Source organism: Falco biarmicus, chromosome 9, assembly GCF_023638135.1.
Source record: "Falco biarmicus isolate bFalBia1 chromosome 9, bFalBia1.pri, whole genome shotgun sequence".
In the NCBI taxonomy this organism is placed as follows: domain Eukaryota; kingdom Metazoa; phylum Chordata; class Aves; order Falconiformes; family Falconidae; genus Falco; species Falco biarmicus.
In genome coordinates this window covers 5544877-5569615 of record NC_079296.1, presented here as the reverse complement: position 1 = coordinate 5569615, position 24739 = coordinate 5544877, and the positions used below count along the sequence as shown (strand labels likewise).

Genomic DNA, 24739 nt, shown 5'->3' with positions numbered 1-24739 from the left:
AAACAAACAAAATGGGCTATAAAGTTTGTTAAAATGTAATAATAAAAAAAACTCATACAGCATCAGCCACTGCATCCGAAGAACTGCCCTGGAACAAAAAGGAAAATAATTCATTTTCCGCTGAAAAAGTGAGGTGCAGGGTTTTCTTTAAATTAGAATTTGCAGTAGGACGAAGGCTTGCTTACAAGAGTGGTACAGGAAAACCTGCCTGTATCAGACAAAACCTGTCTACTAAAGAACTGCTCTTTCTGTACTGGAAGAAGACATGTATTGCTTTCTATGTTCCTCCCTGTGAAGCAGTTACTGCTTAAGTGGACAGGATCCTAATCGTATTGAACTGTGGCAGCCTTTAGGGCAAATAAGAAGCTGAATCTATTAGTGGCCTCTCAGCTATCTAGTAAAAGAACACCATTAACCACTTAATGCCTATGGTAAGTGGGAATCCAAATACAGTTACAGGTTGGCATCTGAAGCTCACAACTACTAACGCAAAGAACTGAATTCAGTTCTTTGTCCAAATGACTGTAAATAGTTATTTAGCTTTTTTTATTGTTAATGCTTGAGCAACAGTAAGAAATACATAGTATAGCCAAGGAAAATTCTAATATATGGAAAACACTATTTAATATCTACCAAAATATTGCTTACCCCTTCTGTTCTCTCCCAAACTTACAATTAAAATAAGGTTCAGCAGCAACAGTGTCATCTGTTATATATCTCTTGTCATTAGCTTCAGCTGGTTCATGACCAGCTGTCTGCTGGTTCCAGGCCAGCTTAAGGCAATCAGCAGTTTAAAGATTCCCTGAGCCAGAGGGTCATCTGGACAACTGTCTAATAGCCCATTTTCCTTGACTTTATAGTCTCTTTTTCAAAACTGTACTTTTGGCCTCCACCAAATCACATGGAAGGGAGTTTCTCTTTTTCACTGGGTGTCACATGAAAATAATTCACAGTGTTTTTTCCAAGTTCCTTTCCTCTACTGAGAAACAGTTGTAAGCGTTCCCTGTTCGTGTGTCCTAACAATCCTGATTTTATAAGCCTCTTGTATATGCCTGTTCAGTCACCTCTTTCCCAGGCAAAGAACCTTGGTCTGTCTATCCTTTTTCCTTTCCTAGAAGTCGTTTCACTACTCTGACCAGCCTGTCTCCCTCTTCTCTAACTTCTGTAGTTATTCTAGCTGTTTCTGTGCTGAGATGGGACAACCAGAACTGCATTCAGTTTTGAGAGTAGCACTGTGTACTGGATGTATATATATTGGCATAAACATTTTTTACTTTGATCCTAACTCCATTACTCATGATTGCTGATACTCTGTTAGGTGTTATTGTGATAGGTTTTGGAAGAATGTCTTGTGTGTGTAGACTATAAGTAACTATATAGTGTCTTTTTCTCTGAAAAAATACTGAAAAATCACAGTGTGTCACAAATCTCAATTGAGTGTATGCAAACTCAGCAGGAAGCCTAAAGACCCTTTAACTCAAGATCTCTGTAGTTAAAATTGTAGCCAGGTTGGTGTTAGAGTTCTCAAGCTGATAAAATGAGCCCTTCCATCCATGCCAAGGGGCTCTGCTGCTAAGTGTGTCCTGGGATTCCTCATTCCTCTGTTCCATCAATTCCTTTGTTTTTTTCCATCTGATCTGAATCCAGGGTCGATTGTTTTACATTTCAGTATTGATTAGTTATATTACAGTAGTATTGACAAACAATACAAGTGGACAGACAAATCTGGACAGGGGAAGGATGAACTTGAGGATTGACTTAATAATATATACGTAATATATTTCAAATACCCATTTTTCAAATAGTAAAGTTTTTTTCTTTCCCACTAGAGAAAATAAAAAGCAATAGCTTCTGCAGTGCAAGTTTTCCAGCAATGTTCTATTTGGTCTTCAAAATGATGTGACTGTATCCCCAATTATGTCATCTTTTTACATAATATGTTTAAAGCTTCTTTTTCATCACTCTACTAAGAACCCATATTCAAACAATTTAGGATAATGAAGTTCCTAATTTCTAAGGCAGCATCTGTGAATATGTTGAAAAGGGAAAAATCAGAATGGAAAAAAAAGATATTTTTTTTTAACTATTTGGTCTTTACATGGGGCTTTCATATTTCTGCAGCTGATCCCAATGTGGATTAGGGATAATAAACAGCCTATTAATGGAGGTCTGAACTAGGAAATGGAGTTTGAATCAGCAGCAAAATTCAATGGCTGGTGAAGGTTAATAACTCCATTACTATCAGCTCTATTTTTTAGCCGTTTGAAGAGCTAGGTGTTAGCCTTATCTTACTCCTCATTAATTGAGCTAATAGAACCCCAGTGACCCTACCATGCTGCCATTATCTGAGAGTTTACCAGACATGGACTGGAATACTTATCACTGAATATGTATTCCTCAGATTCATTTTTATATCAGAAATATTTTTCTTAAAGATTGGCTGTCTTCAGGTTTCTTTTTGTCTTTTCGTTTCCTTGCTGCTTTCTGTAACAGCTACATTTTTGGAAATTAAATGTAAATGACTTAATTAAAATCCTATCAAGGAACAAGCTAAGTCCCAAAATAGTTGCATCAAGGAAACATAATAGTGATTGAATTATTCCGACATGGAAAAATCTTACAGGGCATTTTTAAAACTTTGGCCTAATTTAACTGATGGATATTGTGTATTTATAATAGATGTGTTTTTAATTGATGGCATACAAAAATATGATGAGAAACAAAGAAGAAATGTTATAATGATATCTCCTTATTTTCTTCTAATTTTCAGGGGGAAAAAAGAAAACAAAAATCAGAAAAATGATGTGGTAATCAAAGTACTAAATCAGTACAGTAAAATCTGCCAGCACCAGGGAGAGAGAAAGAATAGGAAAAGTCCAAGTGACCTAGGCAGGATTTGGGTTAGTTTATAAAGAAAGTAGTAAAAATAATAGGCAGACCAATTTTCTGTTTCAGTCATTCTCATTTTTTGTCTCTTCTGATTAGAAAGCAGCTGGCTCTTACCAGAGCCATTATATTGCTGGTTTACTGACTTCTTGTCTTCACTAATACTAATTGGTTTCCTTTTTATTATCCCTTTGCCTATCATTGCTCCCACCTCAGCTAGGCTCTTCCTGCTCCATCACATGTTCAACGTAAAAGAGACTGACTGGTCTGGTAAAAACTAAGGGGCAAGACAGCAGGAACTAAAGGGCAGGATCTTCTTGAGGTCAATGGTATGCTTATGAAATAGAAACATAATTTAGAAAGTTTGGTTTAGGTTATGAATTCTTATTTGCCTTCCCCACTCCAGTGGAAGTACTCATCCGCTTAGCTATGCTGGCTATACATCAAGTACACATATAGCCATGCTCTGAGGGAGCAGAACACCCTGGCCAAGTGGTAAAAATTACAAGTTTTTTTCCCAACCAAAATCCAATACAGATTGTGCTTACTGGGCAAAATTAACAAACTTCCTCTCACTTGGACTAGTGAATGACTCATCTGCTTCCCTCAGTGAGTGGGATCAGTTTAATGCATGGTTGCTACCCCGTAGCCTTTTCCAAGCTACAATAATTCAGTCACTGTCTTACCTCTTGATTCAAGTGTTTTGAGACTTACCCTGCTCATTGACAAGATTTTAATTAAGTCTTTTACCTTTGTTTCCTGATCTGCCTCTATTGCAAGAGACATTGCTGAGCACTCCGTAATGGGAAAAATACATCAGGGAAGCTCCTATTACTTTATGTGTAACAGCTGTGCATGAAAAGGTATACATTGCTCTGGCATGAAGGCTCTGTTAAGCAGTCACGTCCATGGGCTACTTAATAGTGACAACTAATTCTCCACGTGTAGTGCAAAAAGCTGTACACACACAGTCTTTTACCCTACACAAAACTGATGGAAGCAGCTCCTTACGCAGATTTCTGAGGTTTGGCCTTTGGTGAGGGATCCTTATACTCTATTCTCCATCTCTTCCTTTGTAGACTGTGCTCTGTCTTCCCTAATGACATAACACTAATCTGAATAGAAGCTACTGCTGTTAAATAATCCAATAGACAGAAAGTCAGATGATTACAATAAAAAGAATATGCACTTCTGCTGCCCATTCTGCCAGACCTATAGTGGTACCATAAGAGCCTTCCTATCCTGGGGAAAGGTGCTAATACGCATCTTCAGCCAACGACAGCAAGTGCAGTTTTCAAACCCTTCTATGGGCTTTTTGTAGGATGCTGCATTTGCTCTCACAAGCTTATTCTGCTCCAGCAAGAATAGCAGGTATATTTGGCTTCAGTTGTGGGAGGCGGGTATTATTTTTAGAAGTTACCTCATATAAGCTCCTTTTGATGGCTGGAGATTGTTTGGTGAAATCCTGGGTATGGCAATTAAGGAGATCTCTGATCTCAGCAAGCTTCCTAAGTCTCCAGGAAGAGAAGGAAGAAAAGTTTCTACTTCTAAGTCAGGTGTTTTGGTTTTTTTTTTTTTCAAGGACCCAAACCCACATGCACAGTCCTTTCATTCTTTTTGCTGCTGAAAGGTGGGATATTTTTCTGCAGTAACTGTCTCACAAATGAGGAGACATTAGGAAACCTGAAGACTTTCAGGTTTGAAATGAAGACCTCATTGCCTTATGCTGAAACCATTTTTCTCAGAAAATCCCACTCGAATCAAGGCTGCCTTTCTGAACTCAATACCTAACTGGAGAGAGAAAATTCTGTAAAGCAGTAGAGCCCAAGCTACTTTTCATGTCTCTGGCAATGGCAGCAAGTTTTAGAAAAGGCAAACCAAACCAGCAGTGTCCCTGCTTTCTCTGCATGGGAACAGATACAGTCAAACTGTGAAAGCGCTGGGCTTAACGTTAATGCTTTCAGTGCTGTGAAGTATCCATGCTTTCAAGGCAGAGCTCCTAGCTCCTCCTTTGGCTGCCAAAATGAGATGCCTGTGTAGCAGCAGCAATTTGAACAAGGTGACTTTGATGAGGTGACATTGGGTTGTATTTGAATCTTGAAGAGTCAAAGAACTTTGAATAATGTCAAATTCAACCTTACAGGAAGCTTTCTGTTTGAGTACTCGACTCTGCAGTTTGGAAGGAGCTAGGTAAATCACACAACATTTCAGGAAGAGTCAAGATCCAAGAAGGCCTGATTTGGTCAGCTACTCAAGAGTCCTGTGCCCTTACATGCTCTCAGTCACTTCAGGACAAAGGACTGGCTTTCCTCCCTACAGATAAAACCTATTTATTATAGGGTATTGTCTTTAGTTCCTAGAAAAAACTGAAGATTTTTACTGAACCTAGTAGCCAAGTTCTCACATGTTTGTATTTAAACCTTTCCCATATTACTCAGGAAGCTGAGATGAGGGGTGTCCTGTTGTCAGCATTGGCAACTTGCACATTTCTATCCTGTCAGGGGAAAAAAAGTTGTTTTGAGAGGAGAACTGAGAGGCCCTGAAAGAAGAACCGGGCTTTTAAAATCCTAGTTCACAATGATAACTTCATGGTACTAATCGCTTCAAATCAACAAAGGTTGTTCAGGGCATTTACCTAAGACACAACTTTTGTTTAAGGAATGAAACGAAACAGTCATGGAAATCAAAGCTTTATCATTTAAATAGTAGTCAAGTAGTCTAACCTGTGCTTTTTCCCCTCTGCACTCTCTTTGCTCAGGTTTTTATTCAGGCATTTTTGTCGCCAAAGAATATACCTGAGAGCTCACAGACCTGGGTTCCCTCGGGCCTCCCAGTTTGCTCTCTGTTCATCTTGCTCTCTGTGACTGACTCTGGGTTGGATCCAGCTGGATTCAAGATGTTGAGTGCTGTAGCTCCTTCTGTGAGGCTGCTTGGTACAGAGTCATGTTTAACTAACAGTTTTGCTAAGACAGGTATGTAGGAAAGGTGTAGCTGCAGTCATGCACCATTAGTGCGCTTCGAGGCATCTAACACTGATTGATCTCAGCAGGGTAAAATATGATGTGCTTTGTCAATTCTGAATATTTATGCATGGACTAAAGCAGTCATTTTCAAGATTTTTCCTTAATTTCCTCAGTAGTTCACATACAAATAAGAACCATGTACATGCAAGTCTGATTTTGTAGGATTTAGGAGCTTTTGTAAGGAAGATACTGGTTTCAAGATCTGACTAGAACCAGAAAAACTTTTGAAAAACAAACAAGGAAGGAAAACTTTAAATATAATGGTGTAGCAGTGTTTTAATTTGTATTGGATAAGAGAACATATATAGATAAAACTAATGAGAGTTTTACATGTGTGACAAGTATAGATGAAGACATTTAGTGTCTGAGACAGCACAATTAGAAAGGGAGGGCTGTCGGGTGTTGTCAAGCATCTCACATTGTGTTGATCCCCTACAATTTACTTCAGCAACGTGGTAGCAAAAGTTGGCTGAATATTGTTCTGAGTAAATGTAGAAAGGTCACCCTTACATCTGTGCAGGTTAAAACCAAGTTTATGAAAGCCTGTTACTGCATTTGCTGTCTGATACTGAGAGCGCAGGGGCAGTACTTTTAGAGGAACCACATTACAAATGGACATTACCTTTAAATCCATGATTACAGAATTCAGGAATTCTGGAGTAAAAACTTAGGGAAGATTGTGCCAGCTATGCTCCGATTTAGTAGTCTCCTTGGATCAGAGACTAATCCCCGAGTAAACCATTACTCAGAGCTAGTGTGGCTAGCAAAATTGGCCCACACTGAAAACCAGAGTCAGAACAGGCATGATGCTTCTTTTGCTTAGATTCTCCAAGCTGAAGATCTGGGAAGACAAGTGCATCAGTCTGTAGCAAATATAATACGGCTTGGGTGATTAAAACTGTCAAGTAATATTGCATATTGAATGGAGACTAGTTTGTCATTACCATGAGGATTAGAAAGTGTAATCTTCATTAAAACATCAGTGGATTTACTGCTGTTTGTCTTGGAACAAGATATTTGCTCAGAATTTTCTAGTAAGTAAATTTAACAAGTGCAGGGCAATTTAAGAGAGTGAATCTGAATACTGTCATAGCTTATTCTGCAGAAAGGATGTAGGAATGGTCCCTTATGTCTGACAAATGCACTGGATATAATTCTGTTGGCCTGGATCACCTGCAGTCACATGAATGTATTAATCACCATCACTTAAATTGTCTTCCTTTGGCTCAGGTGTAAGTGGTGACTCAGTGCTTTTGTGCTGTATAAGGTTCATATTTTCTGTCCTTAAATACATTATGTTTACAAAATTCTGTATTGCAGAACTCTGTAAGGCTTGAAATACATTTTGAGTAAGGCTTTCATCCGTCCCACAGAGGCTTTTAAACGTTATCCTTTTCTAACATGTGCTGTATTTCTGAGCTCAATAAGACCACTTTCATGCTTTGCGCATGATAAAAATTATTTTTTAAAAAATTGTAGTCTAATATTATTCTGATATGAATGCTGGTTAATATCCCACTGATATGCACTGAGAGAACGATCCAGAGGACAGTCTGTTTTTTTGATGTAATGGACCAAAGATCAAGGTGCAGCAGGTTAAAAAAGAATTGTTTAATTTTACCTTCTAGTAAATGCTGCTACTGATACAAAGATCAGCAGCATCCAAACCCCCTTGCTTTCTAACCTCGCCAAAATGGGAGGCTAGGTGCAGCTGGGTAAGGAGTCCAGTACAATAAAACTCAATAACAGCACTGTTACTAAGTAAGGCATTCTTTATTGCAGCACTGGGGTAGCACTGGGGATAGCTCCACTGTAAGTGCTTCCCCCAATCTGGCAAATTTTTAGAGATTATATATCATGAAGTTATACATATTCATAAGGTTTCCAAGAACTTATTCACATATACATGAGATTTCCCGGAACTCATGAACATATGCAAATCGCTGGTCCAAATGCACAGTCATCTTCCCTGGTGGTCTTCGGGTAGCCGTAGAGGTCTTCAGATGACAGCTTGTAGTCTTCTTCGCTGTGCCTGCTGATGGAACTTCACTTCTGTGCAAACTCATTTCTGGGACCAGTAGACCATATCCTGCAAGGCCGTTCTCTTCTCGTGTAACTTCCTTATCTCTGTGGTCCTGTGTATCCCTTCTCAGGACTGAGCTGTCTACCTTGAGATTATCCAGGTGTCCCCTTATCTCACTCCCACTACTTACCTTACAACTATCAGAGCCTCTTTTGTTCAACCAAGTATCTAAGGTATTTACAACACCTTCCTTAACCCTTTCACTACTTTTATGAACGTAAACTAAGCTGATTAGCAGGCCAAGTGTATAGGAGGAGTTCCTCCTCACATACTTGCAGTGAAATCAAAGGATTGGTATTGGCCATGATTGTGCCCCAAAGTTAAAGAAAACAGAAACAAAATAAAGCAATCACATGGTTTCTCAACCTCTTGAGTCCTGCGGGCTCTTCAGATTGACGTATGTTTTTCTAAGCGGTTTTTGAAGTAAAACACTGAACAGTCAGAGCCAAGAGGTGTGTATGGTGAACTTGCCATATTTTTGGAAAGTTTACTTTCTCCTTTTAAAAGTATGGTTTTCTCACAGAATTCTGTCTCCAGCTGTACATTTCTAACCTCCATGGATGAGACTGCATAGAGTTAACTGGTATAGGAGCAAGCCCTTAGCTTTATTTCCACCAAAATATAATCTCAGCCTGAAAACTTGATACCTTTTCTTTTTTTTTAATGTTACTGCCAGTCCATAATACTGAATCCAGGGTTTTATTAAGTTTCCGTGAATAGATTGCTGAAATTCATTTTGCTTTGTGATTATTAAAGAATTCCTTGTATTCCAGTTCTGTAATTCTTACTCACAGCAAGTAGCTGTTACTCAGAAAAATCATCCAATAAAACACAGCAAACCCCGATGATGGCAGGAGAGAAGCTTGGGCATAATGACAAGGGAGATCTAGGACCAGATTCAGTTATTAAGGTCTCTTCTATGGCTGTATGTTTGCATTTCAAACCTAGGGATTTTGATCAGGACAGCTTCCAAATTGTCCTGTCTGCAAAAACTTGAGAGTAGCTTCCTCTGATTTATCAAGCGTCATGTTGTTATACTGATAAGTGTAGGAGAGCTCCATATTCAGGCTGGATATTTGGTTTTAGTTCCTGCCTTGTACAGAATTTCCCCAGTGGTTCCTAAGCTTCCCATCATGTGGTTTTCCTTCCTCCCACCCCTACCTGACCCTGCTATAGATCTCAACTGTTGTTTTACCTTGTTGATGTTTTGTCTATATTTGCTTTAACCAGATGCCCCTCTTTGCATGCAGCACTGGGACTCATCCCCTCTCTCCTATCAACAATAATTAGCCTTGTAAGACTAATGGAAGAAATCGTGTCTAATTACCCTGTTGAAGGCCCAATTATGTTATTAACATTTGTGGGCTATAAGCTAATGATGAGGAGAGCCTCTCATTTGCATAGCATTAAGTTAATTGAGCTGGAAGCTATGGGGTGGATAGCAGTGATGATAGCAGGATTCTGTTACAGAATGGATAATGATGACCAGAGCAGGACAATTCACCTGACAGGTTTATTAATTAACGGCTATCTGATTACCTAAAAGAAATGGCAAGTGGCAGTCCTTCTGAAAGAAGCTGCGGTATTTTTTTAATGAAAGACGCTATATCGCTGCTGATATTCTGGGGTGATTGATGGTAATGGCAGTGTAAGCTTCCGTTTACTGGAAGCCTACACAAAAACCTGTTCGGAGTTCCTCCCTGCCCTTGCAAAAATGTGCTGTGAAGGTCTGATATTTCTGAAAATGCCAAAGTCTTAACATGGTGCATGAAGTGGGTCTGTGCCAGTGGATTTGTGTGGTTGTATGAACAGTATATTTTGAAAATCCTTAATTGTTGCATAACCTGGAAGCTTTGCCCTTGGAAAAACCAGAGGACTGGATTTTGTAAAAGGATTTTTTCATTATGGTGTTAGGCAGGATTCTATGTCGTATTAGGGAGAAAATAACTATAAACATTCAGCCTTTTACATTTTCCTGGTATGTACAAACTGCAAGCGAAGGTGAGTGCCCTTACCTTCAATTTATTTCTAGGTACAAACAGTTATGCAAAGTTGATAGGCCTTTTAAGGAACAGGAATCTTTTTTATTTACAACAGTTCTAAGAACAAAAATCCATCTTTTTCATTTTCATTAGATGTCAGGTTCTGTCTGGTTAATTCCAAACACATTGTAATTCACCACAGATTCAGACAGAGTCTTGTTTGAACTGTAGTATCTTTTAGATGAAAAAAAATCACTCTGTTTAAAAGTTGCCTGTGAAATCAATCCAAGACTGAATAACTTGCTATGCAATTACTCATCGTTAGAAGCCCACACCTCAGGTTCTGAGTGTCAAATATAGCTTCCAATCAGCAGATCCTTTTAGATTTTTTTCAGCTACATCGAAGAGCCTATTATTAAATCATGTGAACGCCGGACTATACCTAGTGACTAAGATCCCCAGTTCATCCTGGAACAACCTTTGACCAGACTTGTCCCAGGAAAAAAAAGAATACTACAAATTTTAACCTTTAACTTTTCGTCCATTCGAGTGGCCTGATGATTAGTGTTTCAATAGTAACAGTTTTGTGAAGAGTTGATACCTAAAGATAAAATGCAGTCACCATTATCTCGCTGTTGAAGAACTTAACATGCACAAAGTCTCCCTGTATTCTGCAACTGGCATTTGTTAGGTACGAAGGAGCAGGGAACATTGCCTTGATCTGATGTGGTAAAGAGGCCAAAATTTCAGTTGACTAGATATATACAGATATTCACAAATCACCACAGGCACTTTTGGTCAAAAGGAGAAGAGAAGAAAAATGAAAAATCAAAGATGATGGAAGTAATCTGGGAGAATAGCTCCTGGAGCCAGCCAACAGACTGATCTGTTAACTGGTTATAACTCACAGCTGCCAGCAAGAATAGAGTCCAATCAGTTATCACCAATTGAGGGCAAATCACCTGTGTAGCTGTGGACACCTGTGTGACATGGAGCAAGTGAGGGAGAAGTGTTTGTGTAACATTTCCAAGGAGCATCCTCCATCTCCTTCCAGCATGTGATGCTACAGAGCCTAATGTTCATAGCTGCATAGAAATTACCGGAAAAGGTTGTTCAGAAAACTAGCACAATGAATAAATGCCTTTCCTGGAATTTAAATTCTAGATCCTCCTGGTCCTCATTAGCTTTCTGTAATCACTAACCCACACAGTCAGTGTTGGATAGAAATACCTTTACTGTATAAATTAGTTTTTCTGTAAGGTGTTCTGTAGTTCACTACAGTGCCTTGCTGTATAAAATAGACAAAACGCAGCATCAAGCCAAGATCTGATAGATCAGGAATTATGTATTTAATTCAGTTCTGTATAGAGTGCTCATAAAAGCTTGATCATGATAGAGGGGCCAATAAACATTTGGGAACATAAATATTTCTGTAGGAAATGGCTTTGTGAAACATTTAGTTGTTGAGCAATAAGAAGAACAGAGAAAATCAGAAGAGTAGAAATCTCTAGGTACTAATCTGATGGGTTATATATGTTGCAATGATAATAATGTTGAGAGAGAATTTTTATGGGATCAGTAGCAACAAATACATTGAATCCTGCACTTTTTACTAATGTCTTCATCTTCCTGTGCTTGCCCCACTTGCTATCTCTGCTGCTTCAAAATTCAGCTTTAAACCTAGAAAAGCAGTGGATGAGACCTAGGGGTGCTGAGCTCTCCTGTGTTTGGATGCAGGGGTCTAAGTCCTCTGAATTTGCATGAGCTGAGTGTTTTGAGTAGGCAGGGCAAAGCCTTGCAGTCTCAAGCCATGATCAGATGTTCACTGGAGGAATGGATCAAAATGTTGGGAAGGCCAGGCAGCATCTGTGGTCAGGGATGGACTGCAAGAGGAAATAAAACTATGTGAGGATTCTGGGGGAAATGTTGCTCTCTCTTTCTCTTGTTTTTCTGGAACATCCATTACTTGAGTATTTAGAGGTGAGTCCAGCCAGACAACACAAGGAAATATATTTTAGGAAAGCACACATCAAAAAGTATTTAAAATGGGCAAACTGTAGAACAAAACATTCTGGCAAAACAGCTGGTGCTCTTGTCAGTCTGTAGGCTAGAAAATAAGAGGAGAACCTGTAAAAATAAGAACAACCTGGGAATAGCTAATCAGGTTAGAAGTGATGTTTTGGCTGCAAGGATTTTGAGGGCTGTGGAGAAAAATAGAATAAGATTAGAAAATGTTTGTCCATCCTGTATGACAGATGTGGGAGAAGATGTAATCATTTGTTACTTCTCTCTTTTTTCCTCTGAAAACAGCAGCAGCAATGAGCTGGCAGACACAGTGAAATGCAGTTAGCAAAAGTAATGGGAGTTGAAAGTTTGACCTTTTGTGATGGAAATTTGATATGAAAAAAGGGTCTTTTGATAATTTCTCTATCCAATCAGATATGGGAGATGTCTTGATCCCGTTTCCTCATTTGCATGCTGACTGATCTCATTTGAAAACCCAATCATTCAGAAATATTGGGACGTCAACAGAAATGTTACAAGCAAGGAGTTGTTTTATCTGAAAGGTCTGCAGGATGTCATCTCTTGTTTTTCACTGCAGTGGCCTGATCTCTTCTTCACGATTCCATGTTTTTATTGGCAGGATAAGTTGAACATATTGAAATGCAAATAGCCCTTTCCACATTGAACCAAAATATAGGTTTTTTTCTGTATGATTGATTGTATCCAGGGCACTTCAGAAGCAACAAAGAAAATACTTTCTGCAGTCTTTCTGATTTCTTGACATTGCCAAGTTCTGACGTTTCCTGTTAGCAATCGTTGGCAGAAAGATTCCCGGGCCTGCACCGAGCCTCTGCTTTTTCCCTGTGTAAGGCCCACACTGATGCAGCTCACTGCTTCTGGGGCCAGTGCGTGAGCTCGTTCAGTTTACCTACATGAGCACACACACACACGCTCTGTTGTGAACCCAGATGCTGAGTGTCCATACATGTATTTCATGGATTTTACCAAACCGCAGATGCATTAATCCAACAATGGTATAATTCAGAGCCTACCAAGATCACACATTTGCTTTTGACTGTGTGTATAACTGTCCAGATGATTATCTGCCTAGTCAGGTTTCAGATCGTAGGCACTGTCCACTTAGGTGAGTTTAGGATCAACCTTATCTCCCAGACAGTTTAACCTTTCTATTTTCTAGAACAGGCAATCCCATTTCCATTTTACTCAACCACACAGTGGGTTAACGGCAAGTTTTCCTGCTGTGTAACTGGGTCATTATCCCTTATTTTGGAGACTACCTATTAAACTAATATCTTAAACTAAAGTTTTACATTACTTAACCCAGAAGCTAGGGACAAACTAACAATATATAGTAGTTCTGAATAAAGGAAATTATTTTAAATCATTCTTTTTTTGGCACAATACCTTTTTCACATCAGGGCCGAGCTATATGAGAAATTTTTTTTCTTTAGTATCCCAAGATTATTTTTCTCCTGCCTGCTTCTCCATCTGGACAACCCCTAGCTGGCTAATCTGAGTGCTGTCCTGGGAAATGGGACATTCAGCTCCTTCTTTCTGAGGCTTCTTAAGCTTGCTCTGCTTTTTAGAAAAAAGTAAGTATTCACTGAATGTAAGCCTGTCTCCTGCCTCCCTGGTGAACACCTGCATTGGACTGCAAAGATATTCTGCTTTCCTGGTTTGATGTAATTCTTTATATAAAACAGAACAATTCCAACAGGAGGGCAGAGATGGATTTTCTTAGTTTAGTGTTGTAGTGCTGGGCTGGGAGATGGCTCATAACTGGAACGTCAAAGTGAAGCTGGCACGTTTTGAAGAGTTATGCTGAGCACCAGCTGCTGACTGTCCCTAACTAACAAAACCTTCCTTAAAACTGGTGTGGTTTTGCATAGAGTTTTGCTTCTGGCAGACCAGCACACCCTCTTGGGCTCACTGGAACAGGCAGATGTGGAGAGGGGATTTCATGCTCTGCGCCATAGGGTGGGGGCACAGGAGGAGGAGAGGCACATGCTGGGATGTCAATGAGGGCTCTCCGAAGGGTCTGCTTTCCAAACCCAAATCCTGGAAGGAACAGTGCAAGGAAAGGGATGAACCAGATTATAAGCTTTGCATAATAGGATATCTTGAAAGTCATTGAGTTGGTGTTTGTACAATACTTTGCAATGTAAAGCTCTAAATTAGACAGGAGGTCAGGTTTTGCCATGGTGTTCCTCAGGTGGGTGACAGTATACCTCGTTAGGAACCCACAGAAGTTTGCAGTCTTCATCCCTGAGCTACAGAAAGAGCATATTTACCCAGCTGGTTCTTTATTCAATAGATTTCAGGGTCTAACCACAAATTAGGGTACGTGCTTGTGATACTTATCTGATAGTACCTAATTTCTTCAGCAGTACATGTGCTTCCGTATATGGGTTGAGGATTTCATTGCTAGAAGAACGTGCCTGGTTTTGACTGAGGACAAGAGTAACTTGACTGATAGGCCTCCTCAAATCAAGAGAATCCATTTCATCAGATCCTGTGGCCTGTCAGCTGGGCGGGAGTGCTTTATAAAACAGCAGAAATGGTAAATTCCCCCATTCCTTGTGTAATAAACTGAAGCTGTTGGTATGACTAGCTAGCACGACTCAGCAGCTCTCTGAATTAGACATTGAGCATTCTCCCAGATGGGAAATCAACCTCCTTCATCATCTCTCATGTCTTTTAGAATATCGAACCATGTGAGTTAAAACACGATGTATTATTCTTGATAACCACAGCAATCTAGCTCCTCCCTGCTGGATTTTTTTAAATATACTTCCCTCTCCACCTTCTTCTTTTGCTCCTCAGTATTAAAAAAAAAAACCATGCAGCTTAGTATACCAATATTTTCTCTGTGGTGAAGTCAGCATAGAATATTAGTGTCCAAAAAGTTGTAAAACAAAAGACTATCATATGTTGCACCTTTTAATCATGTAATTGCTGAGTGACATTTAACTCTGAAGCTTTAAGTTACTCCTTTGTCAGCCAGCCTTCTCTTCTGCCCCCCCTCATTCCTCCCTCCTCCCAAAGCAACCTGCTTTTGCAGAGTAGTGCTTTAACTACACTGAAGTTTGGCTGGGCTTCTACATATTACAGCAGCAACACGAAAGCAAACAATTGAAGTATTTGAGAACAATGAAATATGTATGGCTATCTGTGACAGCCCTATAAAGCAGAGCAATTAGCCGCGTAATCTGAGAAAGCCAAAGCGACCGGCAGCCCACGGTTCCCTATTAGTTAAATGCTTTTTGTACGTCCTCATCCCATCAAATCAACTAACACTTCCTTTAATTGGTTCATGAATTATACAGCTTGGCTGCATTATAATTTAATCACCAGTAAACATTCCTGGGGCCCGCTGTAAAGTGTATAGCGCTCATTAATTCCTTAATTTCAGCAGATGGAAGGGGAGATCGGATGAACGGTGGCAGTACAGAGCGCCTTGGGCAATGGAAGAAGGAAAAAAAGGTGGGGGGCCGTTTAGATTTTTTAAGGGCTGTCAGAAACTCAATCTGTGAGCTGTCAGCAGCTTGGACCCGTTTCCCCCCCGCCTCCCCCTGCCTTCACCCCACCTACTGCTGCAAGTGACTGACGGATTCATATGGAGGCTTGTCAACCCGTCTTTAAACATCAAGCCAGTGGGTAAACCAAGCCCAATGTAAATTAATTCTTGTCTTACGGGCCCCCCTTTCTCTGTCCCCATGAATATTTCATGGCGGGCAGCATAAATATTAATTCTAATAGCTCTGCACAGTGGTTATTATTTCTGTTTTATGACAAATATTCATAAAATATTCAGGACCCTTTTTTAGAACATTTACACACTTGATTGTGAAATTTTCCAGCTTCCTGGGGACACAGTAAACATATTGGGGTTCTCTTGATGGACTTTTTTCTCTCTTAATTAATACTATGCCACATTAATATTTAATCAGATTTAGTTTTCTTTTCCCCAGAAGTGAACCCTATTACATTTGAGGATTTATTTGACAGTATTTAAACAGGGAATTTTTATTCCCTATTATGAAATTGGTTTCCTTTGACACACATATAAAATGACACATTATAATCCATTCTTTTATTCCCTCCCCTTGCCCTCAAATCATACACTTTTTTGGTGTTAGTTATTCTATTTATTTTACTTTACATACCAAATATCCTACCACCACCACAAGTTAGCGTTTAAATTATGGGAGTGGGGGGAGTTTAATGTAATAATTTATAGGGACACTTAAGATTAAACATAATTTACTATAAATTTGATTCTGTTTATTTAATAAGAAAGAGGAGTATAGGTTTCCTTGTTAGGAGCAGGAGGTGCTAGAGAAAAACTCCAGACAGGTAGCAAAGGCATCAGTACTGATATGAGTTTGCTCGTGCTTAACCCTGGGGTTCTTGCTCCACTCAAGATTTGCTTTGCAGAATCTAATTATTGCAGGGGAGGGGTGCAAGCATCTAAGGAAACATGACTGCATTTGGGGAAGCGAGTTCAGGTTCCTGACCTCAGGCCTCCAGGGCTGCAGAGGCTTTCGATTATCTGAGGCTTGAGTTTGATTAACCTTGCGGATAGTGGAAATTGTGCCAGCCACATTACTCTAAAGCGGTGCTGGCTGCCATCTTATTCTGTGATTCATAAAGCACCGCTGGAATGAACTCCAGGGGGAATGCAAAGATGCTAGAATAACAGCTGAGAGTAAGAAAGAGGGAAAGAATAAAAATGAGGGGAGAAATGTAAAGCAGTTTTGAATGGAGGTACTAATGCATCCCAGCCACTTATTACGTATGGAAAGAGTTAATACTGCCTTTTCAAAAGAAGCTTTAAAAATGCATTGAAGCCCCTAGTATGAAAACATTTGCTCTGTGTATGTGTGCCTTTCGCTGTGCTTATGTAACGTTTACACAGCCGGTAGTTCTTCAGACCACTGTCACGTGGAATGGCTCTCACTGCCAAAAGGCCTGGGGTTCTTCACTGGTGTAAATCTGCATGATGCCAGTGCAGCCACTTTGCTTTTTCCCAGCTCAAGATCCAGCCCATTGTTCTATCAAACAGATGGGCAGTGCTACCCGGCAGGGCTGCGCCTGCTCCCCCTGCGTAAACTGGTGTGGCACCCACTGGGATGCTGCTGGGATACCAGGCTGGTGGGGTGTGATGTGAGAGGGACCCTGCCACCTTGGCTGTTGGAGGCTGAGCACATCTAACTAGCAGGTGGAAAACTAACGGAGTCATTACTCTGCACTGCTGGTGAAGGGAAGGAACATCTGCAGCTACGAAGGATGTTGTTCATCTCGCTCCCCTGGCCAGAAGCCATGTCCTGGGAATAGTGCCCCACTTAGCTGCCTTTTGTAGTTACTCGACAGAAATGCATCCATTTGAAAAGAAAGATCCAGCGTCTGGAAATAGTTTGTTGTCACGTGAATTGCTACAGGAGCTCAATAGGCAAAACATTTGTGATGATTAACCTGTGTTTTACTGTTTATGCAATGTATTTTCCCTTATGGTCAAAACCTAGAGGGTGAAATTACTTCCCAAAATAGATTCAAGCATCTTTCATCAGAAGATATCCCAGAATTTGAAAGACATTGGTGATAAAAAGCTCTTAACAGCTCCTTCCATAAATAAGAGATAAGGATCATTTCATTCATTGCAGAGACATGCAGAAAGAGTATTTAGGATAGGATGTAAACGAAGATCCATGTCCAGTCTCTGTAGCACAGCCTCAGAAGATCCTTCATAGTCTCTTTACCCATGGGCAACATACCTGCATTGAGAGAAACCTGAGCAAGACTGGGGGAAAGGTAAATGGGATCTATGTAACCAGTTAATTTTTAAGAGGGAATTTGGGGATGCAGAGTGTAATTATGGAAAGACAATGTGCTCAGGATCCTGTGGCTGGGCCCTTAGTGCTTGAGAAGAGGCTTAGCCAAGGTTTCAGGTTCAAGGTGTCTGTAAGCTACAGGAAAAGGAGCATTCTTTAGGGGAACTGATTGATCCAAGTCGGGTGTCTCTGGCTAAAAAGTCAATAAAGATGAGATGACCTGGGTTTTATCTGGGATTAGTCACTTGGATTCAAATCTGAACTTCCTTGTACCTGTCAGCTTGAACCACTAACTTGATTTGCCATATTATTGTGATAATTCAATGGTGCTACCCAAGAAAAAGACCTTTTTGCAATGCAGATTTTTCTTGTGTCATGGCCAAGCCTGCCGTCCCGCCCCTGGCTGGCTTGTGGTCTCTGTGTGATCCAAAAGTTTGTACAGTTTTATGCATTTTTGGAAACTTTTAAAACAAAACACGTAGTCAAATTTAACAGTGGGTCTTACAGTTTAGCCAAATTCAGGAGAGTTACTTGAGTCAGTACTTGTCTCTGTGCCAGTTCTGTCCGTAATGCCCCCCAAGGCTTTTCCATCCTTTTGTGAGAAATGTGGTATTTCCTTCTCCGCCTGCTTTGGCTCTGTTTTATGAACCAAAGGGAGGAGCTTGCCTTTGTGCCAGTGATCACACAAGGATTGTACCTGTGGTAGCCTTTTAGAGAGCTACTGCATCCACACACTTCAACAGCCTCATCTCTTTTTTTCAGCTTTATATCTCAATTACAAAAATGGTAGCCATTGCCTTGCCAGAACTAAGTCCTCCAGGAGAGTTATTTTCCATGGGGAATTGTGCCATAGCATCAGATAGCACTGTGCTGATATCTCCATATTGAGTAAGATGTACTGTGTCTTATGACAGGCTCAGTTTGCTAACCTTGAATTTGACATTTTTTATTTGTCTGCCTGGAAAGGAGGGTAACTTTCTGTCCTTTCCTCTTCTTCCTCTCTCTGTCTTGCTCTCTCTTTCCCGTTCTCTTTTGCTCTGATTGAACTGGGGTTCTGTCAAAGCCCTGCCAGCAAAGTTTGCTGCAACTTTGAGATCACACAGGCATCTTGATTTTCACTTTTTTTTTTTTTTTTTAAAGCAGACTGATGTGGTACGTTGTAAACTGCCAGGAGCACTTGCTAATTTAGTAGTTAATGACAGTCACAGAGAGTGTTTTTCTTGCCCCTGGAGAGGTTTTAGACACAGCTGGGGTAGATTTGCCACTATCAATTATGCACAATTTTAAACAAGAATTGGCCAGCAGGGGCCTCTTTTTTTTGCAGAGTGCAGAGCATGAAGAATGGGAATATGGCAGCTGGTACCTGCCTACGAGGGAGAAGATATATAGGAGTCAAGAAAATAAGGGAAAGATTAATAGCTTACTATTTTTAAAGTTGCAGTTTCCACTCAAAAGTTTAAATGCTGCATTAAAAGTGGCCCAGTGTCATTTGGTGGTGTACTTTTTTTCTGATTCAAGAATCCTAACTTTATTGCGAGGTTTGATCTGGCCCTGGTATAGCCACAAGCAAATCAGTAGTCTTGGTTTTTAAAAGCCAGATAAGGAGTCAGGATTCTGTCTCCGATACGTGTTGCATTGTCTTTTCATCGTTAAATGAAAACAAGGTATGAATTCAATTAGATTTAATGGTATAGGTCAAATTTCACAGAAATAATTCTACAAAAAGGACTTGGCTTTGGGCTCCCCTTCACCAGTGTCAATCCAGAGCAACTCCAGGTAATGGGAAATGCCAAGGATGAGAATCTGACCTAAGTAAATAGCTCAGGTCTAGAGCAGTCAACATTTGGACCCATCTAGATCAGCCCCATGACACAGCTGTGTTTAAATTACAAGACCAAAACCAGTGGAAGGCTGTGGCTTACAGACAGAGCTTTAGTTCTCCCGAGATGTGAAGGCAGCTGGCAAGGCAGTGGAGCCATCCTGGAAGGTGACTGTCAGTATGCAGGAGGATGTCCCTTAATCCGTAGCTCAGGGATACCAGAATTCAGGCACACAGTACTTGCTTGTCTTGTAGCAACACTCATCATTTTTCCATTATAGATGCTTTAAGTTGCTGACATTATGTCCGCAAAACAGGAAAACTACCACTGAAAAAAATTCTCCTGAGGACAACTCTGAGCACTGTCAATTGTTAATAACTTGGATCAACTAGGTTGGTTGCCATCTGGAACAAATGTAGTTCAGGATTAGTTGAAGGCTGGTGTGTAGGTCAAAAAGCCTTTCTTGACTTTGTGGTTGTGACACATTTTTCCAAAAAACCTGCCTCACGATCAGGTGTGAAATAAGACTTCTCCCACCCATACTTGTACCTTCTCCTCTCTCCGTTTGCAAAGGGAAGCCTCAGGATACCGTGGTGACCACTAGGATCTTAGACAATGCTGCCTGAATAGTCAGAAGCCAGAAGCAATTGGAATACACTTTTGGAATGCCAGATGGCTGGTAGGAAAACAACATTAAATTCCAGCTGTTAGAGGCCTTATATATTTCATCGTCGTCCAAAGGCAACTAGTTCTCATTTGACTAGGTACACAGTGAAGGTGTCATCAGCATTATTAATTTGTTGGAATTTAATCTCTCTAATGTATCTGAAAGCTGTAATAGATTAGATAAGTGATGTCAAGTACAGTGAGAAAGAGACAGGATTCTGACATAAGATTTTTTTTTCCCTTTTAATATTTGTGTTCACAGATTTATTATCTGTGAAAGCTAGGGGATGGGACTAGACCTTCTCTCACATCCCTCTCCTGGGAGAGACAACAAAAAGGAGAGGACAGAGTTTTGCTTATGAATCACTTGGCTTCAGTCCTGCATCTAGCAGCAGTGTTGCCACTCCGTGGTAGTTAGGGAGGCATTTGTCCTCAGAGACCTGGGCTGAGGGGCTCTGCTGAGTTACACCCCACAGAGCACCGATTTTTAACCAGATGCCAATGATCTGTGGTTGCCACTGGGTAGATGCTGATCCCGCGATGTGGGAGTGGGGATTCTTGGTGCAGCTCTGCCCAGCCCTCTCTGGTGCGCATCTCGCGTTGCTGCTGATTGACATAATTCACCTGTTGCAGAGCTGAACAGCTTGCCAACTCTGAAAGAGAAGCTGCACTAGATGCTAATCTAGCAGTATAATGTAGTATACTTTGATATGAGGCTGTGTTTCCTCGCCTCCCTGTCTACCAATTCTGATGACATCTGTTTCCTATTTCCCCTTGATAGAAGTTGTGACACATTACAACATACAAAGCCTGGCTGATTCCTAAAGCGAGCTTTACAGAGAATGCATTTATGTGAAAAAAATTACACTTGGTATGTGGAAGGGGCCAAGCTCTGCTTGGAGATGAATCCAGTATTTGTAGGGAGTTGTTCCAGCTACTGCCGTCAATGCTGGATCAAGGTCGTGGATGCAGCTCTCTATCTTAATGAGGATTTCCAAGAGAAATCCAACAGACATGTTACCTGGACAGCTGGAGGGTCAGGTTTGTTATGCGACCAGAATCATAGTAGCCTGAGAGAGGGACACAGGCAAAATGTTGCTCAGAAATACCTTGAGGAGCTGGAGGGGACGTAGCATATAGCCAAGGCTAACGCTTCACAGAGTGCATACATGTAAATAGGCTTTACTCATGTGAGTAAGCCTCCTGGGGCTGCATAATAGACTGTGTGTGGTATGTGTCTCCTTCAAAATGATAATAAAGCTTTCTAATTGGAAGTATTTTAAGTCGAGACGGTAGTTCTGACAGTGTTTTTCCCCTTCATCTTTTTTTCCTGCTTCTGAACAATTTTAAACTGACAGCCCTGGGGAGTGTTGTTTTCTCTGATCTATAGGAGAAGTATGGTATGGCAGGGTAAGGCATCCCACCTTCCACTGGAAGGACCATTGGATTAGGAGTTTGGGCTGTTGTACAGTATATTCTGTGTGTGCCATTATACAATGCATGTGGGGGGAAAAAATCCGTATTAGCACAGATGTCTATACTTTCCCACATCTTCCCCCTACACTCTTCTTTAATGGTGACACCAGGCTGGATAATAAGAAGCATCTTGTATAAAAAAGAAGGGAATCTCAGACAAGGCTTTCAGAGTTCATTTTGTTGGCAGCTTTTTAAGTGGAGTTTTTAGGCTCTTCTGTTTCAAATACCACAATACTTTTTGTGTTAGTAACTATGAATTACGACAAGCTTTCTTGATATGCCAGGTTATAATCCTTTAGTGGTTTTGTTTATTTCAGAATATAATAGGAAACCGTATCAATTATCATGACTGTATAAATGTTGTTCCTCTCTACTAGAATATTCATCTTGAGACATATCATCAGATGTTACCTGTTCTGACAATCACGTTTTTGTGCCACTGTTGGGCAACAGAAACAAAGAAAAACAAAATGTTAAGAGTGTAAGGGATAAAAGAGTGTTGAAACTGTTGTTCTTTCCTGTCTTTGGAATCTCCAAGATCTTGAATGTTTTATTCCTGGCTGTTATTTTGTTACCACAGTGTGAATAGAAGTCATTATCTGTAAACATTTGAAAAGAGAGATGATTTTCATAACTTTAAATCCTACAAAGGATTCTAGTAATCTGCTATGTGCATGCCAAGGTAAAGCTCAGCCTTTCATCTGGTCTGATCCCACCCAGTCAGGGTAAAATGTTCCTTTGGTGAATGTCTGAAGCATACAGTATCTTCTGTGAGAGGCAGACACAAACGAAAATAGGAAGCCTGGCCTTGAAGGCAGCAGCAGGAGAAGGTGTGTTATAAAGAAAGATGTATTTACAGTCTTCAGGCTGTGCTTGGTTGGTAAAAGTTTATTTTCATAAGTTTTCAAAGGAAGCCTTATTTTTTATTTTGTTCTGAATTAATAATTGAATGTAATCTCTCTCCGGATCTGCTTTAGTCTCCAATAGCAGGGGGACAGAGGATGCAGGATCTGCTCATTCTCAGCAGTTTGTTGAGAATTTTCTGCTGAAGAGCTTTTCAACTAGAATATAAAATTAACAGCACCATTATAATGAACCAAAATGCCAAGGAGGAATCAACGTGAGATGGACACAACAATTTATAGGCAACAGTGTAATGTGACTGGGGTCAATAGCGTTGTGTATTTTTTTCTGGGACTGCATCCTTGATTCAAATCAGGGCTTTTGTGTAACCTGTGTGAAATGCGTTAGCAAGTCCCACTCCATCCTTCATAGCATGGAACCCACACCACTGACACTGGGCGTCTGACCTTTTAAGATGCTGAGCAACTATGTCTTGTTCAGACTCAATGAGAATTGCAGATTTTTATCTTAAAATCAAACATTAGTATTTCCTCTTTAGCAGTCTCAACAGCAAGGCTGATTGCCGAGTGGGGTATGCTGTACTGAGCTGCCTTCCAAGCCCTGGCGCTGTTCTCTGCAGGTCAATGCTAACGGAAGGGACAGGGAATTGTCAGCATCATAACACAGCGCGTATTGAGTCTTATTAGCCATTCTGCTTTTGAGGACACAAGACAGGAGCAGGGGACAGGAGGACTCACACTGTGGGGCTGTGTGGGGTGGCATGGGCAAAAGAGGTGGCAGTGGACTAAAACAGCAAGAGGAAAATCCCTTTTGTGGGCACTGAGTTGTGCAGTGCTGTTATTAGGGAAGAACACATATAATCCTGGCAGACAAGCTCTTTTTCTGTCCTTGACATGAACAGTACCACCAATTTTTTATTTACCTTTCGCAGCATGCCATTGTGATTGTGTTTGCTAGTTGGGTTGGGAAGCTGGATCCAGAGGAAGTTCAGAGGTAACTGCTGGATTGTGAGCAAGCTATGACAGACCCTGAGATAGGCTCCAGCTGTAATCCAGTCACTGGTGCCCATGCTGGATTGTCTGTCAAGCCCTGTCAGTGCACACAGCACCACACGGCACTGCGTGTCAAAGAGCTTCTGCCTTGATAAGCTGGAGCCTAAACAACACGTGAGGAGGAGAACCAGAGCGCAGAGGTCCTGTGCATATGCAAGTGCTTTTTGATGCTGCGGTTTTGAGTGGTACTGTCACTTCCCCGTTTGTGTGCGCCGTTTGTTTGGGTAAGGATTAACTTATACTCTGAAGGTCACAAGTGATGTTCTCAGGATGTTAACACAATTATTATGTTCTCCATAGGGTGTTTTTCTTTAATCTCCCCTATGAATCTATCATGGAACGACTGTCTCAACGGAGGACTGATCCTGTCACTGGGGAAAGGTTAGCACTCAAGTTGGATGTTTAACGATTTTCAAGACTGCCAGTGAAATGAAAGCACCAAACAGACTTGATAGAAATCTAAGGAAACTCAGGAACGTTGTACTCTTGCTTAGGGATTCCTTAAAAGAAAAGTTAAAACTTCCATAGCTACTTGAGCACCAACCCACCACCTGCTGCAAGCTCCTGTTTGCAGAATAGGACATTTTAAAATCTTGGAGCCTGAAATCTACAGCAGCAAGTAGCTCAGGTCTAACATTTTAATGGTAACTAAATGGTTTGGTAAAATAAGGCTGAGGGAAGATGTCTGAAACCTAGCCTAAATGCAGATGGTTTTCAGACGTTCCCATGGGAATTTTGAAGGCTTCCCAGCCAGGGAAAATGGAAAACTTGATGCGTTTTACTTCCCCCAGCTCCTGTAATGGTTGTGTCTGCTGTGAGATATTAATATATTTCCTGCTCAGTAGAGCAAACTCATTTGAGTCACTGAGTCCCTGTAAGATTGGGTTCTGAAATGTGGCAGTTCATCTCACTGGCAGTCACATCACCCTGTTTCACCCACAGCCTTCAGGCTTACTGTCTTCTCCACCCTTGTTTTTCGGGGAACAAGTAACAATGTACTATCTTCCTAAATACCTGCTGAAATTGGCGTG

At 40.7% G+C, this 24739-nt stretch overlaps 1 protein-coding gene across 1 annotated transcript in view; it reads left to right on the top strand.

The window, feature by feature from the left end:
• Positions 1–24739, top strand: part of AK8 (adenylate kinase 8) — a 72760-nt gene that overhangs the window by 45874 nt on the left and 2147 nt on the right. Inside the window, exon 12 of the mRNA XM_056351112.1 lies at positions 24009–24089. Within this exon, the coding sequence (XP_056207087.1) occupies positions 24009–24089 (81 nt within the window). The remainder of the gene's footprint in view (positions 1–24008; positions 24090–24739) is intronic.